The sequence below is a fragment of the Drosophila serrata genome, unplaced genomic scaffold (genome assembly GCF_035046125.1).
Source record: "Drosophila serrata isolate PLE 108 unplaced genomic scaffold, ASM3504612v1 contig_276, whole genome shotgun sequence".
In the NCBI taxonomy this organism is placed as follows: Eukaryota; Metazoa; Arthropoda; class Insecta; order Diptera; family Drosophilidae; genus Drosophila; species Drosophila serrata.
The window spans coordinates 6,430,182-6,457,500 of NW_028257174.1; the positions used below are offsets into that span (position 1 = coordinate 6,430,182).

Below are 27,319 nucleotides of genomic sequence, written 5' to 3' on the forward strand. Positions count from 1 at the left end.
CACAATCTTCAAGAAGGAGAAAAGAGAGGGTATTACGGGGAAAAGTAGTTACCTACCAGCCAATACACTGAGCATAATTTCAGAGTGATTAGCAGGAGTATTTATGTAGAATTATTTTATATTTTCTATTTCCTTTTAAAAGGAATTTTAAGATTAGGTTTCGGAAATTATAAAATATATTTAAGCTGTTTAAAATATTCCTGACAATATTAAATTTTAATGCTGTTATGACACTGTCCCATTAATTAATGTTTTCATTACAGATTTAATAAAATTACTTAAGTGCAAAAAAAAATGGGGTACAAAGCAAAATATCTAAAAAATAGCAGAAAAAAACACAACATAATAATATCAAAAGCAAAAATAACAGAAAAATTATATATACTACATTTAAACCCAAAAATATGTGTTATTAAACTCTATATTTATATATGCCTTTTTTTTTTTGTATATCGAAGTTTATCGAATATCATAACTTGGCCAAAAATGCATTAACTTCAGTTCGGAAAGTGGTTTTATGTTAGTTTTTAGAAGCCTAAGAAATCTGCATACTCAATTTAAGAACTAACAAGTTTTAAATTTTTTGTCAAATTTTGGCAAAATTAATTGGAAAAAATTTCGAAAGTTTTTTTTTTTCACCGGACATGGCTAGATCGACTCGACTGTTGATGCTGATCAAGAATATATATGCTTTTTAGGGTCGGAAATGATTCCATCACTGTGTTTTAAGCTTCTGACTAAAATTAAAATAATATCTAAGGATAAAATTGTATCTCAAAAATGTGTATAGGAGCTCCAAATGTTTGTGTCCAAATGTAAATGTTTATCAGCTATCCCATATATTTTTTTTCAGTGCATCTACTAGCTACTTCTTATGCGTTCGGTTCTTTCTTTTCCATATATATAATTTTTTTGTGTTGTGTTGCGTTGTTTTTGTTTTTGGTGGCGGCGCATGAAAAAGCCAAAGAAGCTGCAGATACAAATGTAAGATGTAAGATACTCGGGGGAAAAACTCACTTGCTGAGGGGGAAAAAGAACATTCATCAAGAAAACTGTCGTCGTTTTTTTGTTTTGTTTTTGTTGTGTTCTTTTTTTTGGTGTTGTGTGCTAGTATCTGTATCTCAGACAGGAGGAGTATCTCAGCATCTGTATCTGTGCAAATGTAGCTGAAGCTGAAGCTGTAGCCGTATTTGTAAGTACGTTAGCCTCCGTGAGTTCTAACTCATATTACTGCCTTTTATTTTTGTTGCCGCTTGTTACCAAGATCTCGGGGATTTCCCTTCCACTCCACAAGTCTTAGTCCGTTTGTTTATGTCGGTGTTTTGTGTCCATTCCTACGCTCATTCGTTTTTATATTTTCATTATTTATCATATTTTTTTCTTGTGTTGTCCGCGCCTAATGTAAACTTTAATATTATTTTCAGTATTGTTCATGGCAACCCCACAAAAAAAAAAACAGAGTGTGTGCGAGAAAAACCAAAGACCACAAAAGGCTGTGGCAAAAAATAATAAAGAAAACTCAAGAAAAGCCTAAAAAAAAAACCCTCATTTTAATATTATCAAAATATAAATTTAAAAGTCTACTACCCAATACTTTATCTCTCTATAAAAATGTATCTACTTAAAGTTCTCATTTTGTTTTTTGTTTACCTTTTCATTATCTCATCTTTATCACTGCCTTACTGGAGCAAAATACTATTACTTTGTAAGCCAAAAAGGAAAATATTTCAATCAAGTAGAACAACAACAATTTTCCCAAAGATGGGTGCTTGTGGAAAAATCCCAAACTGACTTTTACTATTTCATTTAAAATTACTTTAATAACGAAAAGCTCGTGGAACAGCAAATGGCTACAAAATAAAATGAAGAACATAGGAAAATAACAAGGGGAAATAAAAAGGAAAAACAAAAAAAAGAAGTCGAGAAGGAAACAAAAAATATATATATAATAAAAAAAGACGAACAAACATTGATGATGATGATGGAGGCGAAATCTCAAAATGAGAAGAGCAGAGGAGTTTTTTTGCTCGCTGCTTGTCTCCTTGAAATGAGAATGTTGATACCCTGTGATCTATGGCTTCAGGGGTTATTAGTTGATAGTTAAAATGGAAAAGATACTTCAAGTAAAATACTATTTGGAAAGTTGATATTTATGAATAAATATCTATGAGAAAATTATTTTAAAATAGTTTTATAATGTTAAAGACAACTGTGATATGAACTATGTGAATTAGACTAGGTTGGTTACCTAGAATACCCCTTTGTTAGCTTTAAAAACTGTAACTTAACTTAACTTATTGATTATTTATTATATTATAATATTATGTCTTAGCTTAAAGCTTTATGGCCAACAAAGGTTTCGATTTCTAATATAAATATAGGATTTATATATGTTTTTATAGTACTATATATATAAGTTTTATATAGATTTTGTTGTATGTACTTAATATATCTCTTGCCTATAATAAATAACAGTTGTTTATGTACTAAATATTTTTTTTTTCCAATAAATAAAATATTTATGTACATATGTACTAGATATCTCCCAGTCGCTGCTCTTCTAAAATTGCCATTTTTTACTGGCTGGCTGTTTTTTTTTTCGTTGCTTACACAGATTTTTTTTTTGTTTCCTTTTTTTTCGAAACAAAATCTGTGTTTTTCTTTTTTTGTTTTTGGGGGCACTTTGTAATTTATTACGTTTTTTTTGTGCTGCTCCGTTCGAGTATTTTATAAAATTGTTCAATTTTTGCACGAGACAATGTCGCAGGGTCGACTTAACGCCCCTCCCACTCGTAAAGTGGTGCTGGAAAAACGACAAAAACAACAACAAAATATATAGATAGGAAAAGCTGAAGGAGGTGGAGTGGAAGTGGGAGTGGGTGGGGCAAGGAAAAGCGAACCAAAGTGAATATTGAGATATTTTCCATGCTGACAACCCGCCGCTTGGTACGCTTCGTTTTTCCTTTTTCGGTTTTTTGGTTCGTTCAAAAGTGATTTACTCTTTTGGTAATGTGCATGTGTTCCTCCCCTTCCATTCTTTAGTTTTTTCCCGCTTTTCCAACCTCTTTTTTAGTGCAATTTTTTCCTTCCCATATAATATATACATACTGTTACAATATATGTGCATTTTTATAATATATGTGTAGGGTTTTCCTCCTTTTCTCTCTCTCTATATTATACAAATAAATGCAAAAAAAAGTTGAGTTATAGAACAGAATGTCTAACAATTGATACCCTAGAAGGAGCCATAATCTGATGATAAACGCCTTCCTTTTTTAGCCATTTTTGCCAATTCCAATGCCAGTTGATGGCATTTCCACTTCATTTCCTTTCGACCTTGCAAAATAATCCCAAACCCATTATTCTGTCTTGCAATTTTGATGAAAACAGCTAATACTTCCCATGGGATTTATTTTATAATTGGAAGATAAATATATATATAGGATAATTTTTAGCAAAAACAAACTTAAAAGAACGTTTATAGCCTTTGCAGGGTATTGTAATTTCAGTCAGGAGCTTGTTATAATATGAAAGAATCATTTCCGACCCCACAAATCATATATATTCTTGATCAGCATCTTCAGCAGAATCGATCTAGCCATGTCAGGCAGAAAAAGAATTTTGTAACATTTTTTCAACATTTTACATCATTAAAATTGTTTAAAAAAAAATGGGAAAAATTTAAATTTTTTTCAACTTTAAATTGAGTATGTAGATTTATTAACCTAACAAAAACTAACATAGGAAAGCTTTCCGAATTAAAATTAAAGCTTTTTTGGCCGAGTTAAGAGATTTCTAAACTTTGATTTGTCGATAAAATTGTCAAATAAAAAGTATCTATAAATCTTAATGCAGAAATTGTGAATATTAGTTACGATCGAGTATCGATATGATCCTATAATTCAATATATCATATTGATTTAATGACTTTTACTTTAATTCAATTTATATATTTATTTATTTATATATATATTTTGTATTTGAATAAGCCATAAGAAACTTTTGATACGTTTTTTTTTGAGTAAAGTTAACTTATTTAAAAAAAACATCTATAATAAACAATCATGAAATAAAAACACCATCCTAAAGTAGAGTACAATATTTCTTTGTTCTATTCAGAATATATATATGAATGTACCATTTTTTGTGTGAATTTTCCTCCTGCTCCTCCTCCTTTCTTACCTACCTATACTCCTATATAGCTGGAAAAGTTCAGTTCGTTCGCTCATTCGGTTACAGTTTTTCCTATGACCCCCCTCCTCCCCCTCCTTCTCCTCCTTTTCTCAGAATTTTCCTCTTTAGCTCATAGTTTTTCGTCCCTTTGCCGAGCGCGCCAAAAAAACCGGAAGAAAATATACAAAAAAAAAAATTATAAAAGTCGGAAAACAGTGGGTATGGAGAGGGGGAGGAGGGTAGTACTGTAAGGGAAATGTGGAAAAGCGGACAGGCAAAAACCGAGCAACAGTAAAACGAGCTCAGCTTTTTTCCTTTCGTTTTCTAGTGGAGAGCGTCGCAAGTTTGGGGGGATTTTTGGGGGGTAAATAAATTAAATGCTTGACTTTATTTTTGCCTGGCGATGTTTGCCTTGTTTTAATATTTTCCTTGCCTTCTCGGGATATACTTTTACGTTTTTCTTCTTGTTTCCTTTTCATTTTTTTGTTGTATTTTTTTCTCCATCGACTGTTTTTGCTTAGCAATTTCTCTCGTGTTTTCCCTTTGTCTCCATCTCTCACTCTATTTTTTTTTTGTTATTTATATATATCTATATATTCTTTGGGGTTTTTTGTGCCATTTTAGAGCATGATTTGTAGTTCGTTCGTTAGATGGAATTCCAATCTGCTGGCAAACGAACAAAAGGGTGGAAAATGTTCATTCTACAAGAAGATTTCCATAAGTGAGAAAACCGAACGAAGGAAGTTTTCCATGAGGGGACAACAAAAAATTAAAGAAAAAGAAAACCCTGGGTTTTTGTGAGGCAAAGAAAAAGGAATTACTGTTTGAACCTGTTGCGGTTCACAAGAGACTCTATCTAACTGAGGAAATCCTCTTAAGTGTCCTTATATTTTCTCTAAATCAGAAAATGTATTCAACATACATAATTAAGATAATTTATATATAAAGTGTCAAGTATTGAGGTTTAATAAAAAATTTACCAAGTTTAATAGCTTAATTTACCCTTAAGTATGTAATATTAAGTATATTGTAATTAATATAACGTATAGTTAAGTTAGGGTTTAATTAAAGTTAAATTTTATTTTCCATTAGCTTGGCCCATTTACTAGACACACAAAAAATATATAGGAATTTCCAATTCAATTAAAAATTTCTAATCAAATGTTTTTCTCTTTATGAGTGTTGTAAAAATAATATATGAAAAATGCAATTATCTTTATTATTTGTAATGAAATAGTGGAGCAATTTTTTTTTTAGAAAAAAAGGAAGCCCCATGGAAGATTATTTGTCTAATTCAGCACCAAAAAAATGGTCCTTTGAGCCGGATCCTGTTCATAAACAAGTTATAGATTCCCCACCTTGTGGCATTAATTAAACCCTTTCTGTTCAACAATTTTTCCCTCTAAAAAATTAGTAAAATATATATAATTTAAAAGAGAATGAGTTTTGTTTAACCCTAGCTTTCCAAACAGGTTTCTCCTTTAAAAAAATAAGTAAAATGTGAAAAAATGTCCCTCAAAGTGGGGTCCACTCTAAAATATATAGAAAAACTAACCCTCTAAGCCCCCCACCCAAAGTCAAATTTACACAATGCATTTTTGCAAAAGCTCTCTAACGCTTATCAGTCAAGGTTTTAGCAAAAAAATAACAAAACAAAACAAATAAAATAAAATAAAATATAGTACCGAAAAGAGACATCGTCACAAAAATGTACGTCACTTTTTTGTGTGCATAAATTCAATTAATTGAAAAGTAAATATAATTGAATCAGTAACATAATGCACAGGAATGCAGCGCCAAAACTAATACTATTTAAGCCAAAACATTTTTGCAAATTAAATGGGAATAAAAATGAATATAAAAAAACTTGCCACACACAAAAACTAAAAAAAAACCATGCCACATTGCCACGGAAGCGGATAAATTAAAAAACTTGAAAACCAGGCGAAAGAAACAAAATTGAATTAAAATGTATTAACAAATAAAGAAACAAAAAAACACACACACACAAAAAGGAGAACAATTAACAAAAAAAAAGTAAAAAATTGAGGCAAACCCAAAGCGTCGACCACAAAAAACGTTTTTGTGATTCATAATTTCGATTCGGATTCGGAATCGGTTTTTTGTTGTTGTTATTATTTTAATACATATATACATATATATATTTTTTGTGATTTTTGTAGAGTTTGCCTTTTGTTCCCCCATTTGGAGGTGTGTGTGTGTGTGTGTTTTGTTTTTATCTTTCCTATTTGAAAATGCTTATTTTTTTTGTTGTTGCTCGGATAATTGCATAAAAATAGAGGCCGTATTTGTGTTGCCTTTTTTGTGATTTTTTCGAACGCGACATAATTTGATTTGAAAACCTTGGCTAAACAAAAAGAAGATGAAAGAAACAAATAAAGAAGAGAGATAGGTGGATAGATAGAGAGGCCCAGAAGAAGAAACTGGAGCCCCAAAAAGAATTCTCCTCGGACTTTCCAATGGTGCGGGAAACAACCATATTTTTAGTGTATTTCTCTAGGTTTTTTTACTATTATTTATTTCTTCTTTTTTTCTGTATTCTTTCCCATTGTTTTGCTTGGCTTTATTCGACGGAAATAGTTTTTATCTCTCCTCCCATAGCTTTGATTTCAGCGTTGCTTTTTTTGTATACTTTTTTTGTATTATTATTATTGCTGGTCTTCTATGTATTTTCACCCTGTTTTATTTTCTTTCACTTCCACATTTTGCTCTAGAAGTTATCAGCGAATTTTGCCTAACGTGTTGTTAGTTTTTATTGTACAAGTACATATATACCATATATATATTCATATTTCTAGTGTTGTTAATTTTTTTCTTTTTTTGATTTGCTGATTTTTGTTGTGTTTGTTTTTAATTATAAATATGCGCTGATATCAGAGAGAGGGAGGAGGCGGTAAACAAAACAAAACAAAAAAAGCTTAATGAAAAAGAAAAAAGGCAGCAAATAAAGCCCTTTTCCAGCAACAATAGCAAATATAGAATATATGTATATTCAAACAAATAATAAAAAAAAACCTTGGGAAAAGTTCAAGGAAATTATTCCATATTCCATATTCATACCTTTCAACGGAAGGTTTTTTTTTTTCTTTTTTGGAAAACATTATTTACGCATTGCAAATTATTTTGTTATTTTCAGTTTTGCTGTCCAAATGGAATTGTTTTGAATAAACAACCAAAAATTTGCGTAAGAAGCGAAATTTATTTACTAAGCAAACTGAAGTTGGTGTGATAAAACAAAAATAAATAAAAATAAAAAAATAGGTACTGCCAGTTCATAAGGTAAAACAACAAACAAAAGCCACGAAAAACAATATTCGTGTCAAAATTTGTGTCTTTTTTTGTGCTTTATTTCCTATTGCTGCCATTTTGTTATTATTATTCTTTTTTTTTCTGTGCTTTTTCTGAAGAATTTTTATTTGGTTGCGGAATAACACGAAAATAAGTGTGATTTTTTTGTTGATTATAATAAGAGATTTTTTTATGATCAAGACAAGACTCGGAGAATACCCTGTTTAGGGTTTATTGAATCTCTTTTCTTTACTAAAAAGATAAGGGATAATTCAGAAATTTTAAAAGTTAACAAAATATAAAAATTTTAAAGAAGTTCTTAAAAATTCTTTGAAATCTTGTTTACTATTTTTATACCCTTACAGGGTACTATCACTTTAGTCAGAAGCTTGTACGAATGTGAAGAAATCATTTCCGACCCTATAAATGATATATATTCTTGATCAGCATCTTCAGCCGAGTCAATCTAGCCATCTCAGACATAAAACAAAAATTTTCGAAATTTGTAAATTTTTTTAAGGGGTTTCATCGTTAAAATTGTCAATAAAATTTGCAAAAAAATTTAATTTTTTAAAATTGTATATTGAGTACGCAAATTTATTACCCTTTTAAAAACTAACATAGCAAAGCTTTCTGATTTAAAATTAATGGTTTTTTGACAAAGTTATGAGTTTTTGAAACTTTGATTTGTTGAAAAAATTGTCATAAAAACTGTTTGTAAATAACTATTAAGAAAATTCAAATATTTAAAACTTACTTATGATCGATTTTCAGAAAACAGAAAATATATGCATGAATAAATTATATTTTTATTATAAAAATTGTCAACAGACGAATTAAAGGTAAAAAAAAGTGTACAAACCCTTTAAAATATTAAAAAAAAAAACCCCAACTTTTTAACGAGTGTAATAAAAAAAGGTGACTTAACTGTGAAAAAAAAAACGTGATTAAATAACGTAATTAAGATGGATGCATTACGTCGATAAGGGGGAGGAGGGAGAGATTTTAGAACAGTCTAATTTCTAGTTTCATTTAATGTTCAGAGTGCTAATAATTTGATTAATGTTAATTACGACTATCTAAATTACAAATGTGCATAGTTCGGATGCATATTGGCGGTTGTCCTGTGTCAATTCTAATTAGTTTTCATAAATCAACCAGATAATGTGAACTTTAATGAACATTTCTGAATGCAACATTATTTTAAAATCTTACATTATGGGCGCTACAGACAGCGAAACTTTTAAAGGGGCGTGGTCCATGGATGCTGACCTGCCCTTGTTTATTGTCTTTGTGTTTGTGTGCTTGTTGCAAGTGCGGGTGTATGCGTGTGTGTGTTGTTGATTCCGCTTTGGACAATGAACTTGAAATTTGGAGCACGCGTTCCACATGTAATTGAAATGTGTGTGAGTGGAGCGAAGGACAGAGAAAGAGAGAGAGACAGCGAGTAGGGGGAGCATGGGGAGATGGAGAGAGCGAGAGCACGCATACAGGCGGCAGTCACAAACAAACTCACACACACATACGCAACGATGCCGCAGATTTTGCGCCTCTCTTTGCCATCCCCAAACCCCCATCCAACCTCTTTCACCTCCTCCTCCCCCTCCTTGGCCGCTGGTTTTTGCGCAGGCGAATGCCGTTGTGAAAACAAAAAATCTAATAAAACAGCGGACAAAAACAAAAGGCCGGAGAAACAAGACGAAAACGTAAACGTAACGCAAAACGTTTCGCAGCAGCGACGCGACGTCACTCAATTTGCGATTTGCAATTTTAATTTTTGTTGTTCACGTTTTTTTTAACGTTTTTTTCTACGACTTTTTCTAGCTTTTTTTTATTGTTCCCCCAGTTTTTTGTTTGATTTTTCAACGTTCATTATAATTAACGTTGTAAAAATGAATTGCAATGAGTAGAAAGACAAAAAAAAATAAATAAAGAGGAAAAAAGAAAAGTAAATTGCAAATTGCTTTTACTGTAAAGGCGGAAATGCTGATGGCAACAAAAATCAAACAGTAAAATAAAACTTAAAATAAGCATTAATAGATTTAAAAATAAGAATATAGTAAAAACAAATCGAAAAAGAACGTTTTCAGAAAATAATAAATATCTATAATTTATTGCACATTTTTCTCTTTAACAACAAAATAGATATTTTTCCACTGTCATTTCTAGTTGTTAATTATCAGCAAAAAGAAACAGAAAAAAACTGTAAATTACTGGCGCATTTTTCTCATTTTGCCTTTTTTTGACTGAAATTTACATACTTGGTTTATTTAATTTTTTTGTACCGCTTTTTTCATTATTTTTTCCCCACTTTTTATCTTTGCAAATTAATGACAACAAATAGCGGACAGCGAATAAAATCGTTTCCTGGGCAAAAGCACAATTGTTTATAATAATTGTGCATGAATAAATACGCGGGCATTATTATTTATGTCAATTTCGGTTTTAAGCAGCTGGCAAAGTCAACAAACCCGGAAACCTTCGGAAACCGAGAGAACAACGGCGTTTTATTTTATCGTAATATTTTTTTATATTTCTACGTTTTGTGTTTTTTTTTTGTGCATTCACTTGCCAAACAATAAGCACAAAAAAAAATTAAAAAACATAAAAACCACGCACAAAACGAAACATGTAAAAAAAAAAATCACGAAACAAAAAACAAAATTATTCTTGAAAAAATCGCAAATTATGAATGCAAAAAGGAGAAAGAAAAAAAACAGCACACACACACACACACCACATACACAGATAAGACACAACTTTTGTTTGGCTAAAAATAAAACGACGTTTTTGCGTGTCTTTTTAGCACATGAAATAAATAATTTGTTTTCTCACCTTTTCTTTACGACTTTTCGCGGTATCTTTTTTGCTTCTCCTCTCTCCTCGCCTTCGCCTCGTACCGTTTCTTTTGTTTTCTTTTTTATCGCCTTCCTTGCGACCGCTCTTCTTGTTTATTTGATTAAAATGCACACGCAGCTGCTTTATTTGTTTTATTATTGCAACGAAAATTCATTAATTTATTATATTCGGCCTTTCATCATATTTTAGTTTTTCTATACTCAGTGTAACATTAAAAAAAATAAACGGAATTTCAAACAAAATTTTCAAAGCGCGCGCTTTTTTCAGTTTGACGAAAAGCTTACAGCGGCTAACGGTAAACACACGAAATAAATGTCACTGTGTTTTTTCTTTTCGGCGTATTACCGAAAGATGTCAATCACTATTAGCAATGTTTAAACAAAAAAATAAATAAAATACAAGTGTATCTTTAGTTTTTATATATTTGGTTCATATTTTTATGTTAATATCTTGTGGATTTTAGCGGGGGTTTTTGAAGCGAAACCGAGGGATACTCGGCGACGCTGAGATATTTTTCGAGTGAAAAAGAATAAGCTTTGCGCGTTGCTTTTATAGACTTTCGGTGGCGACTGTGTTGTCAATTTAGCCATTTTCTCAGCAGAGCAAACAAACGGAAATTTTTGTAATTATTTAAATTTTTGTTGTTGGTTTATTCCGCTTTTTGCATAGAAAAGTAGAATTGTAGTTCGTCTTAATTTATATTAATAGAACTATTATATTAAGCTGACATTTCTATTTAATTTTATTTTATTATGAAAAATATATGAATAAGCAAGTGTCTAGGACTTCTGCTAAAAAGCTTGGTAGTAGCTCGACTGAAAAAATGGAAATGTTTAGTTCTTTTAAACATTTTTCTTCCATAAAATTTCAGTTAATATTTTTAACTTATTTTTAGCTATATTTTCGGACAGCTTTCATAAATAAGTTGACAGCACTGTTTGCAACACAGGGACAGCAATCTGCAACATGTTGAGAGATTTTCAGAGCTTTGGGTTCGAGTCCAAGCTAAACCTTAAGCAGTTATTTTGGTATCTTTTTTTTTAATTTAAGAATTATTTTAAGTTAAGGTTTCTCATAAATAAATAAACAAAATAACAAACAAACTGCTGGAGTTAACAACTGGAGTTAACTGCACCATAAAATGATTAAATTATATGATGTTAAGTTAGTTTTGAAAGATTAAAATAAAATATAAGATAAAAAAATAATATAATAGAAAGGAATTAAAGAAATTTGTAATTTCCCATTACATACAGTATTGATATGTTTATAAATATCAAACCAACATGGCGTTAAAATTTAAATTTGGAAACTATTTTATTTCCAGCGCAAGTGAATAGATCGATAGAACATATCAAAATATCGATATAGTAAGAAACAGTTGGCCGTATTTTGTTTTGTTTTGGTCGGCTTTCAAGGAATATTTTTTCGGATGCGGCCAAAAAGATAGCGGAATCTCTTGCGGCGCCCCTATCAGCAATCAGAGGTCGCAGGTCAGGGGCCCGGGGCCGAACTCTTATCAATTATCAGTGGTCGCAAAGCGGTGCGGCAGAGGCGGCATCAACAGTGACAGCCACAGTTTCGCTTCAAACGCCGAGCGGCCAAACCAGAAAAGTTTGTAAAGGTGCCTTGCCTATGGCTGTTGGAATATGTTAAAATGTTCCAACAAATCAATAGATTCTTATATAATTTATTCCCTTTGTTTATGTAACATTTTATAGGTCTTAAAAACATGCAGCGGATGCGACCAACTACACTGCCACAGAAGCTCAAATTGTGCTTTTGCCGGGACCTGAACACAGCCAGCAATAAACTGGTTAACTCCGCAGCTGGAAATCAGCTGGCGGTAGGAGGAGCTTTAAAGCAACGCCACTTTGCATTTAAAAATCGGACGATTTCGGCGGCACCATCGCCATCACCATTTTTTTTCGCCGCGATCAGACGATTTTCGGACTGCAAACAAAACACCTCGAAGAAGGTGAGTGACTGTGTTACTAAACTGCTTTTAATTAATCAATTGAGAAAAGGCTAGTGTGTGTTGTATAGTAGTTCATCTTTAGGTGATATTGGAGACATGTGCAAAACTTGTACAGCTTTTCTGTGGTTACTTATTTTTTAAAACCATGTGCTGATCGGCGTTTTTTTTTAACCCCTGGAACCATGTGTTTTCTTCCATGTTTTTTGTGTGTATTTCAAAATACTCTTCCTTAGGGTATTTTTAATTAGGGAATGTCGCGGGCAAAAAGTGATCTCTTATCTGTCGGACCCCTACAGCCTTTAATCTTGATTTTTTGTGATGAAAGTAAACAAGTATAAAATACACATATGTATTTATATACAATGTTTTTTTGAGTGATAATTATGGGCATTATAAAGAAGTTATATGAGGATTATGAGAAAGAAAATGAAAATGAAAGAAATGCCAACTGATATACATATTTTTCAGCTTGCGTAGGAGTTATTCATAACTATATATAGGATAATAAAATACAGAATTTTAAATAATATAATAAAATAAAAAATACATACGTATGATAATTTATATATATTATTTTTCGTACTCTTAAAAAAATCTGTTTTATAATATAAAATCGAAATAAAAACATAAGACGTAAATTAATTATAAATAATCTTTAAAGAATTATATTTTTTATAATTATAAAGTTTAAAATTATTTCAAAATCAAAGTATAGACCTTCTTAAAACCCCTAAAATAGGGTTTTAATATTAAACTAAATAATGCTCCTCTAAAATATAGTACATATAATGTTTTCATATATATATTTCTTAACATTAAACTTTATAAATTTGAAATTAGGATATTGCACACTTCGGTTTTATTATTTAAGAAAAATATTCTTTGATTTATTTCGCTGTCTCAGCCTTAAACTCGTTTTAGGCCTACTCAAATTTCTTTGGTTTTGCGTTGGTCTATTATTTATTGTTGTTTCTACCACTTGTTTATACAATAATATAGCCATAGCGATACCGATATCGCCAGTTATGTATACATGGCCCTGCCAATTAAATTGAATTTCGCCTGCGACAAGTGCAAAATTTTGCGGTAAACATTTATGCACTTCGCATTAAGCAAAGACTCGTGGCCAGAAATTAGCACTTTAATTTAGTTTATTTAGTTATTAATAGGCTATTTTTTAGACTTTTGTTAGTTAAAAATTCTTTGCAAGTTTAATAGAATTGATTTGTTGCATTTGTTTCGTATAAAAATAGTTTAAACAGAAGGCTTATGGATTTTTATTAATTTTAATTTGAAATTCAATATACTGACTTGTTATTTTAATGAGAGTAAACAGAGAAAAGCTTTCCGAAGTGAAATTAAAATTAAATTAATTATTAAAATTTAAAAATAATATCCCAAAATTTTTAAATTTGTGTAATTGTTTAAAAAAATCCCAACATTCCATTGAATTTAGTATATTTTGCCCACTTATGGAAAGGTTTTTAGAGGGATTTCAGAAACTCTAGTGATTTCTTAGATTTAAAATGCTAAAAAAATAAATAGTGAAGTCTACAAGTGTATTAAGTCAAACATTCAGACTTTCAAAACACTATAGCTTACGTTATTCCCGATCTTTCGAAATTCGCATACGTCAGCTCCCCAAGGGGGCCCGCATCCTTATCACCTGACCCTGTGACCTCAGACAGACAAACATGCGATAGATGGATACAGATAGGACGCAAATAGGCTTGGCTCCCAGCCACAGGGGGTCTTGGAGAGGAGTATATATATTCATAGGTGACATAACCACTGGCCATATATACTTTCCTGTTTATTTGGCCAATCTAATCGAGAAAGAAGCCCGAATCAAGTGGTTGCCATGGTGCATCCGCAGCTAATCTCCGCTTGGCGATAGCTCACCGATCCATCAGTCGATCGTCCACCTTATCAACCGAACTTTTCCAAAGCTATTTGAACCCACTGAACCTGAGTGTATTTTTTTTCGCAACATAAATATAAATATAAATATAAATATTTTTGTTGTTGAAATCGGGGCGTATAAAAACATGACCAGTCAGGGATCGGTTTTCCATAGCTTTCATATAGCCAACGATCGTTGCAGCGAACGCATCGCACTGCACTGCCGATATATCGAATATATAGTACATATATATATAAATATATATAAATTTAACCATGTCTAAATCCCAGACCATGCCGGACCAAAAGATGCTGCAGGCCTCGTTGGCGGAGAGCGATCCCGAGCTGGCCGATCTTATCAAGAAGGAGAAGGAGCGCCAGCGTGAGGGACTCGAAATGATTGCCAGCGAGAACTTCACCTCGGTGGCGGTCCTGGAGAGTCTGAGCTCCTGCCTGACCAACAAGTACTCCGAGGGTTATCCCGGCAAGCGGTGAGTCCAAGTTATAAATCAATATTATATGGTATATATATACGAGTAGTACTTTTGAGACAGCTTTATAAATAGACTTAAAGGTCCCTTTATATATACTAGTACTACTTTAAAGAGAGCTCTATAAATATACTTAAAGGTTCCTTTATATAAAAACTAAGATTTTGAATCATTTCGAGTGAACTCTATAAAGAATATTTTTAAAATTTAATGACTGCATATTTTAGAGTCTCAAAATATATAAATATAACTTAAATACAGCTTGAACTTCTTATTCTCATACATATATTATGTATTAACATTTTTAATAGAGAAGAATACCAAAGTAGGAACCTATTTTAATTAGATTTATTTTACTTAATCAACTAAATCTTAAAATTACTTCTAAGTCAAGACCTAACTTAGGGTTTATTCCGGTAATACCTTAAGCAATCATTATATTCTTAAAAACCTTAACTAAATCCCTAACTCTCCATCTCCTTCCCCATTTCAGTTACTATGGTGGCAACGAGTTCATCGATTGCATCGAACTGTTGGCCCAGAATCGTGGCCGAGAGCTATTCAACCTCAGCGAGGACAAGTGGGGCGTCAATGTCCAGCCTTATTCCGGTTCCCCGGCCAATTTGGCTGTCTATACGGGCGTCTGCCGGCCACATGACCGCATCATGGGTCTGGATCTACCCGATGGTGGACATCTTACCCATGGCTTCTTTACGCCCACCAAGAAGATCTCCGCCACATCGATCTTCTTCGAGAGCATGCCGTACAAGGTCAATCCGGAGACGGGAATCATTGATTACGACAAGCTGGCCGAGGCAGCAAAGAATTTCCGTCCGCAGATTATTATTGCCGGCATCTCGTGCTATTCCCGACTGCTGGACTATGCCCGTTTCCGTCAGATTTGTGACGATGTTGGTGCCTATCTAATGGCCGATATGGCCCATGTGGCTGGCATTGTGGCCGCCGGTTTGATTCCATCGCCGTTCGAATATGCCGACATTGTGACCACCACCACGCACAAGACGCTGCGCGGTCCCCGATCCGGTGTGATCTTCTTCCGCAAGGGTATCCGTTCCACCAAGCCCAATGGCGACAAGGTCATGTATGATCTGGAGGAGCGCATCAATCAGGCGGTGTTCCCATCACTGCAGGGTGGTCCCCACAACAATGCCGTGGGTGGCATTGCCACTGCTTTTAAGCAGGCGAAGACACCGGAGTTTAAGGCCTATCAGACGCAGGTCCTCAAGAATGCCAAGGTTCTGTGCGATGGTCTCATCTCTCGGGGCTATCAGGTGGCCACCGGCGGCACCGATGTCCATCTGGTGCTGGTCGATGTGCGCAAGGCTGGTCTGACTGGTGCCAAGGCTGAGTACATCCTGGAGGAGGTGGGCATTGCCTGCAACAAGAACACGGTGCCCGGTGATAAGTCTGCGCTGAATCCCTCGGGCATTCGTCTTGGCACTCCAGCATTGACCACACGCGGTCTCGTCGAGAAGGACATGGAGCAGGTGGTGGCCTTTATTGATGCTGCCTTGAAGGTTGGCGCCGAGGCTGCCAAGGTGGCTGGTAGCCCTAAGATGGCCGATTTTCACAAGGTGTTCGATGAGAATGCCAAGGTGAAGGCGCAGAAGGATGAGATCCGTAAATCTGTGGTGGAGTTCAGCAGGAAGTTCCCGTTGCCAGGACTGTCGACCTTCTAAATGAAGGTTGTCTCTACATTTGATACATTTTATCTCTCTTTTTTTTATGTACCGAATCCCCCCGCATGAAGGGCAGCCTTTCATTTCCATTTTGATTGATTGCGGGGGCGAGTTAGTCTAGTACTAGCTAGTAGTTAAGTCATTAAAACGCATTTCGATACCATTCTATCATAGTCAAAAGGTTTTTTTCTTGGGGGTTACCAAGGGCTTAAGACCAAGATTTGGCTTTAAATCAAAGCTGGAGCCTGGAGACTTGAATTAACTACAAAGTATTATAAAAGGAGAGCCAAATGTTGGGCAGTTCCCATTATAGGATTCATGACTTATTTAAGGCTACATCTAGGCCTTATTCTAGTAATTTTTTCTTTAGTGTTTCTGTTTTAAAAATACTTAACAAGGCAGCAATTAAAATATACCTAAATTTTGTTTATTCAGTATCAATGTGATCGCTAATCTATATACATATGTACATACATAATATATCTTTGAAAAGAGACATACTTTAAAAAATACATAAAATATAAATTGTTTTATAAATCATTGCAATATTTTGATGATCTTTCCAAATATATAAAGAAAGGAACCTCCCAATGCTTTATGTTTAAAATAACCAAGATCAGGCAACGAAAAGTGAGCAAGAAGTATATCTATAACTCAGCTTAATTCTTAATAAAACCCTATTTAATTTCATTTTAGTTTAGTGTTCAAATGTCAAGCCTGTCTATTTGTTTCTAATTGAGCTGTTTTTGTGGAAGAATTTACCTAATAATTGTTCTAATTGAGAGAGGGCAGAGCAGGGAGGAGGAGGAACTTTCGACTGCTTGAGCTTAGTCAATTCCCTTCAATTTGTGTATATATAAAAACAATACCATGAAAAATATATAGAATACGTTCGAAATACCTTTAAGACTCCTTGCTGGAGCGATCGCGATGGAAGCGGGAATTGTGTGTGGCCAGCGACCATTTCGTTTTGAAACTCTTCATGCAGATGAAGCACTCGTGCTCCCGGCCCTGAATCTCCGAATGCCGGCAGGCGATATGACGTCTCAGGGCATGCACTGATTTCAGACGACGTTTGCAAAAGGTGCACACCAATAATAGGAGTCCTCCTCCGGTCTCATCATCACTGGCAGTGGAAATGGTTGCTCCATTACCAGGCTCAACACCTTCTCTCGAAGCACTTTCACTTTTGCAGCCGGATTCGGCTTTGAATGCTATTCTGGGAGCTGTAATCAAAAGAGCAAAGAATAATAATATTAGTGTTTAATTTTGTATGATTTTGAGTATAATTGTTAAAGTTCCAGCCAGTGTAGAGATAGTCATCAGAAACCTAAGCAGCATACACAGAGTGTTTACCATCAGATTGCAGCTAGAAACCTTTGAGAATTATAGTGTAAAGTTATTTGTATGAGCCCCTTATAAATAATAAGGAATAACTTTAAAAAACTACCAAAAATTATGAAAAAATAATAAAACAAATTAAATCAAAGTTAACTTTAGAAATGTCTCAATTTTAAACAAGAATGCAGCTTCGGAAAGCCAAATTTTGGATTGGATCAGAAAATCCAACCTGAAATCGATCATAACTAAGCCAAAAATGCATTAATTTCAATTCGGAAAGCTGTCCAATGTTAGTTTTTGTAACGTTAAAAAATCTGCATCGATTTAAAATTTAAAAAAATTAAAATTTTTGACAAGATTTTTGGTAAAATTAAACGATGAAAAAAAGCTGAAAAAATTAAAAAAAAAATTCCTTCCGGAGATAGCTAGAAAGACTCCCCTATTGATGCTGATCAAGAATATATATGATTTATAGGACCAGAAATGACTCCTTCACTGCGAAACAAGGTTCTAACTAAAATTATAATACGCTGTAAATACAAATTTTTAAATTGTTACAATTTACACTTAACTTAAAATTAAAAATAAAACAAACATAAACAAAAAAAAACAAGAGTTTCAATTTAAATAAATAGAATAAAATTCATTCATTGTAATTTCATAACTAACTTAAATTTAATTAAAATAACAAAAACAAATATTTTTAAAAGGTGGGAAAACAATAATAACAAACTTAAAAAATGCAAATACAATACTATTTTTAAGCTATATTTTATAAGCCTTAATTTTACCCAAGAAATATATAAAATTGTAAATTGTTTACATGTTATTCTTTTATTTCTCTTCCTCGCACTATATCTCTCTTTCTCTATCTCTTTCATTTTCAAGTTTCTAGCAAAACGAATTTAAATTGAGTTATTTTGTCTCATTTCATCGATGTGTATAAATCAATATACAAAGATACACATATGGGACTTAAAGGTAAATGTTTTTTTCTTTTATTTTGAGAGGTTATAGAATCTCCTTTTCTACTAAATACTTTCGAGCGAGAAATGACAAAGAAATTGCTAGAGGATCTTAAAATCCCTTAAAAAACAGAATTAACTATTTCCAAAAGATTTCTTATAAAACCTCCAGTAATTTCTAGGCATTACTGGCCAGAGTTTCTACATTTCGTTGATACATTCCCTCGTTTCTTTTGTATTCTTATTTCTTTCAGTGAGATCCTAGGCGAAAAAACACATATTTTCCAAAGGGTTTGAGTTCGGTTGGAGCCCAAAAAACAGGGGCATATATAGTATAGATATAACATTAACTATATGTTTGTGTATACATAGATCAATATGTGGATCGATAAGTAATACGTATGAGTTGTTTCATTTAACTAGATTATCTTTAGTATGTAGAGTTGTCTTTTTTATAGAGAGAAATTTCTACAGGGGTTTACGGGGTTTACAAGGTGTGACAAAATACTCTCGAACTTTCAAACCTAATCCTAGCGTGTAAACATTATGACTTCTATTTTCACTTGGCTTTTCTTTGTGGTCTCTGCTCGCAATTTTTGTTTGTTTGTTTTGGGCTTAAATTAAACTATAAACTATACTCTATGAACTATAAACTAGAACTAATTTAGCTAATGTACAAACAGTGGGGGGCCCAACGCTTTAATGCTGAACACAGAATGGTCATGGACAAAGCGCTGGATCGTATTGCAGTTCATTTATAATATATAAATTTGTACATAAGGATGTTTCTTGGGGGAAAGGAGGATATAGGGTATATTCTGTTCATGTTCATTTAAGGTTTCAGGTTAATAAATTAGAGCAAAGTACATGAGCCCTGGGCAAGGGAATCAATCTCTTGAAGCGCTCACAGAAATCTCCAGAGATTTAAAGACTAGTTTGCAAGTATAAGGACAAGGTTACATTAAGTCGGCTGGCACTATTAAATATATAGTAAAGGTATATAGTATAGTATATATATGTACATAAAATCAAGGTATTCAGTGTTATAGCTTTGGGTTAATCTTAAAACTCTAAATATTCCTGTGATCACTGATCTGTGTGTCTATGTACATAAGGGTTTCTTGTACTTTGCTATTCATGGTAAAAAGTTCCTAAATCATAATGTGGCCTTGGTCAACGACGGGATTACCAGCTCCACTCTCCGACTGACTCTGACTTTGACTCGGACTGGAACTTAAACGCTAACTTATCTTAGGCTATATAGTTTAGACACGCAATATATAATGCTATAATAACGCTAAGAGTATAATGCTCTTGAATTGTTTCTGCTTTGCATTTGAGTTGACAATTTTGGCTAGTTTTTAGGATCAATGGGAATGGATAACGGACTGGCTGACTGACTGACTGACTGACTGACTGTCTGACTCTACTCGACTCATTTGCTAAGCTGGACGTAATTAACTATGTGTATCCCTCTGACGGACTCCGATTTTAGAGGCGGCCAACGCTGACAACGCTGATGGCGGCGGATCAGTTCTCCGTCTTGATGGTCACTTTCTGCTCGTGCGAGATGCGTATGTGCTCTCGCAGGCTGTATTTGTTTTTGAAATTCTTATTGCACAGATCGCATTTGCGGGGCGGTTGTGGTGTATGTTGGGTGCGAATATGTCTCCAAAGATTTACCGTGGTTATAACCATTTTGCAAAACTGACATTCTGTCCACTTATTATTGGGTGAATCTAAAAATATACAGAAAATACGTACAGATCAGTTAGGCACAGTCTCTATCTAATGGAATGATTCCTCCCGTTCTATGGATTTCCTAGCTGGACATACGCGTGTTGGAGACATATTCGACAACCACAACAACAGCAACAACTAAATATTTAAGGCACACAACATTGAAATAAATAATTTAATAATTTGGGGTGCAAAGCTACAAGAGCTACTAGGGATTCCCAGGCCACAAACTCTGTAAACTTAAATTAAAAACACACACACAAACAATACATAACTAATATAAATAAAGCCATAAATAAGAACTTAGAAGCATGTTTACTTAAGCAACCTTAAAAATGCAAAAGGAAAGCATACAACTAAACTAAACTTAAATAAAGAAATCATAAACTAAATGATATATGTTTAATATGGAAGTTTATCGATAGAAAGTCCTATATCATATTAAAATATCTTTAATTTTGATATTTCGAAGTTTGAAATATCAAGATAACAAATTTAAAGTAGAAAATATCCGTATTATCGAAATATCCGAAACAAATGTTCGAAATAAGTTTTTATCTCTTTTCTTGATTGTTTATCGATAAATCTCTCATATACTGCTACGTTAAAATATAGATACATTAGCCTTTACGTCAAAAATGCATATAACATCGATACATCGATATATTTATATGTTCCTATACATCTCATATAGTACAAACAATAAGTATATATTGAAAACAACAAAAAACCCACTCACCATTCGTCCCACTGGACTTGTTGTCCGATTTGACCGGCGTCACAGACACCGTAGTCGAGGGACCCGTTCCACCACCGCCACTCGCATCCTCCAGGCCTCCACTCGCTGCTGCCGCCGCCGCTGCTGCTGCTGCTGCTGCCGCACCACTGGCATTGCCCAGCAAGCGAGCTTAAATAGAGTTCATATTTATAATGATAATCATAATTTTAAAAGGTAATTACTACTCACTCATTTCGATGGTAATTTCCGCATTATCCGCATCCGCTTGGTACTTTTCCTCAATCTCAGACTCAGTGAGGATCTCGTACTCGGAGGAATACTGAGCCACTGTCTGGGCAGCGCCCGTTGTGGCATCCTGTGACGTTTGCGGCGTGGCCCCATCCGACAGACGATCGTCGACCTCGCCAACTATGTAGTCCGGTATGTCCATTTTGACGGCGCCGCGTAAAAAAGCCATATCGGAGGCTAAGGGGCATAATATATAATATATTTGATCCTTTATGCTCTTCCTTTACTTACTTTTCACTATATTCTGCTCATCCTTGGCATAATCAACGGTTTCGGTGGTGTACATGTTGTCATCGTCGTCGGAGAAGGTAATTTTGCGCTTCTTCATCGTACTAGACGCGGGCAGAGTCACTGCATTGCTGATGCTCAAATGCTGCGTCTGCACGGGCGTCGTTTGTTGCGGTTGGGATTGTTGCTGCTGTTGCTGCTGCTGGGATTGTTGCTGCTGCTGTTGCTGTTGTTGCTGCTGCTGCTGCTGAGGGGGCGGTGCAGATTGCACTTGAATATGCTGAATCTGTGTGGTTTGTACATGATGATGCTGTTGTTGCTGCTGCTGCTGTTGGACCTGCTGCAATTGTGCGGCTGCTGCAGCAGCTGCCGCCACCTGCGATTGCACTTGGCTAGCGGTGGTGGCCTGCAACAGCGTGGCCGTTGGTATCTCAATGGTCTGGGTGGCCGATTGCGCCTGCTGGGCCGTTACCGTATTGACCTGGTGCTGTTGCTGCTGCTGCTGCTGCTCGCTAACTGCACGAATGGTGCTCGGTATGGTCTTGATTAGCTTGTGCTCGCTGATAAGCGGCGCCACCGGCAGCTGCGGCCGCTCCTTCTCCTCGGCGGTGAGTCCCTGGACGGCCAGTAATTCGGCGGTTTGCAGGAACGATTGCAGGGCCTCCTGCTGCACATTCACTTCGCCCTGCAAAAGATAAAATAGCAGTTTATCAAGAAGAATAGTTGCCCAAATGGCTTCCACTGTGAAACTCACCTGGTACATAAACTCAATAATAGAGTTGAGATCCTCAAACTTGATAAACTTAAATATAATAACCGGATGCGGATGCGGGTTCTCCTTGAAGATCTCCTTGAAATACGAGGAGCAGGAGGATAGCACCACCTTGTGCGCCTTGATCCGTCGCCCGTCGACGCACAGGCTCACATCGACAAAGTCGTCGTTTAGCCGATGGTTGTCCAGCGAGTAGGTGAGGTGGCGCAGGTAGTTGTTCCATCGCAGCGAGTACTGCTGCGTGGTGGCCATTGCGTCCTCCTTGCACGCGCGGCGGCCGCTCTTTTCCTATTTTTCCTCTACACTTTCCCACTTTTCGCGAAAATAACACACACACAAAAAAAGAAAACAAAAAAAAAACTGCAATCCAATTAGCGGTTTCTCGCTCTCCCCGCAACGGGGGAGGAGAGGCAACGGGGGCGGTGGGTTTGTTCTGCTCTCCGCTGAAGCTGGCCCGCCTTGCACGTCCCCGGCGTACACAGAAATCCTTCGCCGCTGGCTTCTTCTGCACCGATTCACTCCCTATTCACTATATCCTTGGAGCGGTAATCCTCCTGCTGCTGGTGCATTTACTTCTTGTTGTTTATTCGCGAGTTTTGCTTAATGTTTTTCACAATTACTGTACTTGTATATGTGGTATCGATAAGCACTAATCGTGTGGGCACTCACGCGATATGTGGCTATCGATAGCCACTGTGCTTATCGATGATAGCTGCGACTCCTTCAAGGCCAATAAAAGGGTAAAACTGACAATTGAATAGAATTTTCTAAAATTTGCCTAAATTTGTGGTTGTTGTTAAACAAAACTAGGCTAATTTTACGTTTTCATTTTGTTTATTTTGTTTTCTTTTTGCAAACAGCTGTAGTAGGGTTCCATTTTATTACACCAGATGGCGCATAATCAATAACAGTGCTGCCAGACTGAAAAAATCCGTTATTTTGAATTTAATTTTTACGAACATTTAATAATATAACATTAAAATATATCCAAAACCAGAATTTGAAGGGAATTTAAATTATTTTAGAGTCTACCACAGGCTCACAAGGAATCTGAATATCAAACGAAGCTGTAGTCGGGTTCCATTATATTACGCCAGATGGCGCATGATCAAAAACAGAGCTGCCAGACTGAAAAAACTCGTTGTTTTGAATTTAATTTTAACAAACATTTAATATTGAAAAAAAACCATTAAAATAAATCCAAAACTAGAATTTGAAGGGAATTTAAATCATTTTAGAGTCTACCACAGGCTCACAAGGAATCTGAATATCAAACGAAGCTGTAGTCGGGTTCCATTATATTACAGCAGATGGCGCGTGATCAAAAACAGTGCTGCCAGACTGAAAAAACTCGTTATTTTGAATTTAATTTTTACAAACATTTAATATTGAAAAAAAAACCATTAAAATAAATCCAAAACCAGAATTTGAAGGGAATTTAAATCATTTTAGAGTCTACCACAGGCTCACAAGGAATCTGAATATCAAACGAAGCAGGAAGCTGTAGACAATGCCGCGACACAAAAAGTCCAAAACCAGAAAGATCTTCATACGGAATCGGGCAGCTTTACTACTGTCGGGACTTTCATGCAGTAGAAACTCCTTGGCGCCTCGGATGCCATGCTGGAAAAAGTCCACAGAATTGATGTTTGCATGCTGCATGAAACCAAAGGTGACCCTGAGAACAGAAGAAAGAAGGACACGTTTTTTTTTAAACCGTAAAATGGAAAATATTTAACAGAGTATGGAAATAAAAACAACTTACACTTCATTTTTCGGAACTAAGTCATGCAGGGCCCGGAAATTGTTATTCTGAAATTTCCACTCGGTCATGGCGAAAATCTGCAGGGCACTGAAGGCGGCAAAGATGCGACGCTGTAGCTTCATGAGGCTGCAAATTAAACAGGAAATTAAATAATTACAAATTTAATTTGTATTTTAATTAACATCTAGTCAACCTACAAGGGCTTCTCGTTATATAGTCGCAGCAAAGTGTCCACCACAACGGCCATGAGTAGATGCATAGTACAAAACTGAAAATAAATACAGACATACAATATATATCCAATTATTTATTATGTTTAATTTGATTATTTATTAATTACTCACCCTTATAAAGTGCAAAACCGGACATGTGGTCATACTTCCACCTGGCAGCCACAGTGTCTTCTCAAAGGGATTCTTTCGTATGAAAGTCTTGCCAATTTCGATCACCTCGCCAATGGTTATGGGCGATATATTGGACGTGGCACAATTGATAACATATATCTCACTCTCCCCGCCTTTGGCCTTACGCTCCTGCCGGAGCTTAGCCTCCGAAATGAATTTGTAGGCAGCCGTAATAAGTGTACGGGATACCACATCGACTGGCACAAAATCGTACACAATATTGGGATCACAGTTTTGGGAACGAAGAATACCAGTGCCGCAGGCAACTAGAAGGCCAGTGGGTCCATTAAAATTATCCGCCCAACCGGGCATGGGCTCCTCAATGGTGGATACCACTGGAAAAAAGGATAACATAAGATCCGAGGATGTGTAAATTATATATACAAAATCTTACCAATTGAAGGCCTAAAGATAAAGATGGGCAACTGATCCCGGTAATCGTTGCAAATCTGCTCGGCCAAACTCTTGGTAAAGGTGTACGTATTGGGTTGGAAATTTCCATATCTGCCAGGACAACATAAGATCTTTATAGAACCTCTCTCTGGCTACTTAGATCTATTACTTACTTGAGATTATATATGTTCAAAGTCTCCTCATCGTAGGTCTCTGCCAGTTTAATGGTTGTCCTCCAATCGGCCAGCGGTGGATAGACACGCTCCTCCACCTCCAGAACACTGGGATTTGCATACGTAGTGGACACATGGACAAAGGTCTTGAGTTTGCGCCAACCCAAGGCCAGCTTGATTAGTTCATGGGTGCCCCGGGTATTCATCAATATAGCAGTCCGTAGGGGATCGTCGAAACTAAAAAACAAGAAGTATAAAATGTACATAAATTATTTTTGAAGATACCTTTAGCATAACATTATAAAGCACCTTGAATTTATTTAAATCTAAATCTATTTAAAACGAATTTAAAACCAAATTGAAAAAGAAGTTGGGAATTATAAGCTTTAACGGAAAAGGCAGTTTGGGAATTATAAGCACAGGCGAGTGAATATCGAAAAACATTATTATATCTAGGATTTTTCAATACTTAAACTTTAAATATTGATTAATAAAATATAAATAATAATCCATTTGTACATACCGCACACTGGCTGCCGAATGATACACAATGTTTACGTTCTTCAAGCGTTCTAGATCTGCTTCACTGATGCCCAAGCCCAACTGCTCCACGTCTCCGGCTATGGCCACCACCTTGGATAGGGAATCGGGCTGCTCCCTGCGCACCCTCTCGTACAGCTTTGACTCCCATTGAAGTTGGAGTCGTTCCTCGATAGTTTGCCCCTTTTTGGGACGCATCAGGACATAAATCTTGCCCAGTGTGGGACATGACCGAAGCAACTTCTCCAAGAGTGCCTTGCCCACGAACCCTGATCCGTACAATGGATGATTATATGTATTTGCTAATGGAACCTCATAGTGTTTACTCACCCGAGGCCCCGGTCAGAAAGATTTCCTGATCCTTGAAAGCTTCCGGTATAGTCATCGTTTATCTATATCTTTTGTCACTCCACCCTTATCGCTGTCCCAAGGTGTTCTGACCGAAGTACGCCGGATCCAAGGCGGGAATACTCAAGTCCGGACAGTCGCGCTGCCTGACCTCTGGATAAAGGGATCACATTGCTGAATATTCTGGGCCTCATTAGGGCCGTCTTTGAACGCGTGCAGGATGATACCCCGTAATCCAATTGGCATTCTGGTGATATTAAAAACCTAGGAAAAGAAAATAAATAATTCTGAAATATAAATTAAACTAACTTCGACAAATCAAAGTTTCAAAAACTCATAACTCAGCCAAAAAAGCATTAATTTTAATTCGGTAAGCTTTCCTATATCAGTTTTTATTAGGTTAATAAATCTCCATACTCAATTCAAAATAAAATAACAATTAAAAATTGTATTAAATTTTTAAAATTTTTACGATTTATAAAATAAAAAATATTATAAAATTTAAAAATAAATTTAAAATTTTTGTTTTTCTTCAGAGATAGCTAAATCGACTCGGCTGTTCATGCTGATCAAGAATATATATGATTTATAGGGTCGGAAATGACTCCTTCACATCGTTATAATCTTTTGACTTAAATTAAAATACCTTGTAAGGGTATAAAAATCTGATAAATATATTAGGGTCTAGTTAGAATAAATTTCTAGTTGGAATTTTAGGGCCTGGCGCCTAAAAATTAAAGAACTGCGTTTTTAAAATTTGTGTTGATTATAAATTATGTACATATGTATGTAAACATACATATATTACAAAGAAAATATATTTTTAAATAAAACACATAAGTAAAACTATCGTAAATAAACGATCAACTTTAGTTTGCCCTTACACATTTCATTAACAACATGATAACTCTTACCTTTTCAGCAGCCTATATTATAAAATAAAATCTTTTCTAGGACCATAAAACAGGGTTTTAATTTCAAAAACCAAAGCACACCAATTTTTACTCAAAAAACCCCATCAAAAATCTTCTGAATATGCACACACACAAACGTACAATATAAACTATGCCGGGTGATTTGTGTTAACGCGTTTATCGTATTATCCGCTCCTCCGCTTTGAGCGCCCATTTTTTTGTATTTTTTTTTATCTCACTACTTAAAACGGCACTTTAATCACACTCTCCCGGCATTAGCATGCGTGTGCATGCGAG

At 35.1% G+C, this 27,319-nt stretch overlaps 4 protein-coding genes and 1 long non-coding RNA gene across 7 annotated transcripts in view; 2 read left to right on the forward strand and 3 right to left on the reverse strand.

The window, feature by feature from the left end:
- LOC110181587 (uncharacterized) overlaps positions 1-10,862 on the reverse strand; it is a 29,044-nt gene extending 18,182 nt beyond the window's left edge. For both annotated transcript variants that reach the window (XM_020949380.2, XM_020949381.2), the window contains exon 1: positions 10,318-10,862. The gene's annotated coding sequence lies outside the window, so the exon portion shown is untranslated. The remainder of the gene's footprint in view (positions 1-10,317) is intronic.
- The window catches only part of LOC110181476 (uncharacterized), a 38,184-nt gene extending 15,002 nt beyond the window's left edge, over positions 1-23,182 (reverse strand). Inside the window, exons 1-5 of one of the 2 annotated variants that reach the window (XM_020949224.2) lie at positions 22,468-23,182; positions 21,717-22,398; positions 21,426-21,662; positions 21,198-21,365; positions 17,314-17,638 (exon numbers count right to left, since the gene is read on the reverse strand). In XM_020949224.2, coding sequence (XP_020804883.2) covers positions 17,316-17,638; positions 21,198-21,365; positions 21,426-21,662; positions 21,717-22,398; positions 22,468-22,737 — 1,680 coding nt within the window. In that variant the 5' untranslated portion in view covers positions 22,738-23,182 and the 3' untranslated portion in view covers positions 17,314-17,315. Of the gene's footprint in view, positions 1-17,313; positions 17,639-18,568; positions 20,458-21,197; positions 21,366-21,425; positions 21,663-21,716; positions 22,399-22,467 lie in introns of those variants that run through there. The other variant, XM_020949225.2, reaches the window with a different exon arrangement.
- On the forward strand, positions 11,644-16,585 carry Shmt (serine hydroxymethyl transferase). Its single transcript, XM_020949226.2, has 4 exons — positions 11,644-11,965; positions 12,063-12,319; positions 14,513-14,712; positions 15,206-16,585. The coding sequence occupies exons 2-4, from the start codon at positions 12,074-12,076 to the stop codon at positions 16,410-16,412; spliced, it is 1,653 nt and encodes a 550-aa protein (XP_020804885.2). The 5' UTR covers positions 11,644-11,965; positions 12,063-12,073; the 3' UTR covers positions 16,413-16,585.
- LOC147643265 (uncharacterized) lies at positions 21,114-21,698 on the forward strand. Its single transcript, XR_015272361.1, has 2 exons — positions 21,114-21,410; positions 21,486-21,698. It is a non-coding gene; the product is annotated as an uncharacterized LOC147643265 (long non-coding RNA).
- A 660-nt stretch (positions 23,183-23,842) lies between the features above and the next one.
- LOC110181521 (putative fatty acyl-CoA reductase CG5065) lies at positions 23,843-26,372 on the reverse strand. The gene is made up of 8 exons (XM_020949295.2): positions 26,091-26,372; positions 25,744-26,029; positions 25,221-25,457; positions 25,049-25,158; positions 24,595-24,989; positions 24,448-24,518; positions 24,251-24,376; positions 23,843-24,163 (listed from the first exon to the last, which is right to left on the reverse strand). The coding sequence occupies exons 1-8, from the start codon at positions 26,143-26,145 to the stop codon at positions 23,941-23,943; spliced, it is 1,503 nt and encodes a 500-aa protein (XP_020804954.1). The 5' UTR covers positions 26,146-26,372; the 3' UTR covers positions 23,843-23,940.
- Between the last annotated feature and the right edge of the window lie 947 nt (positions 26,373-27,319).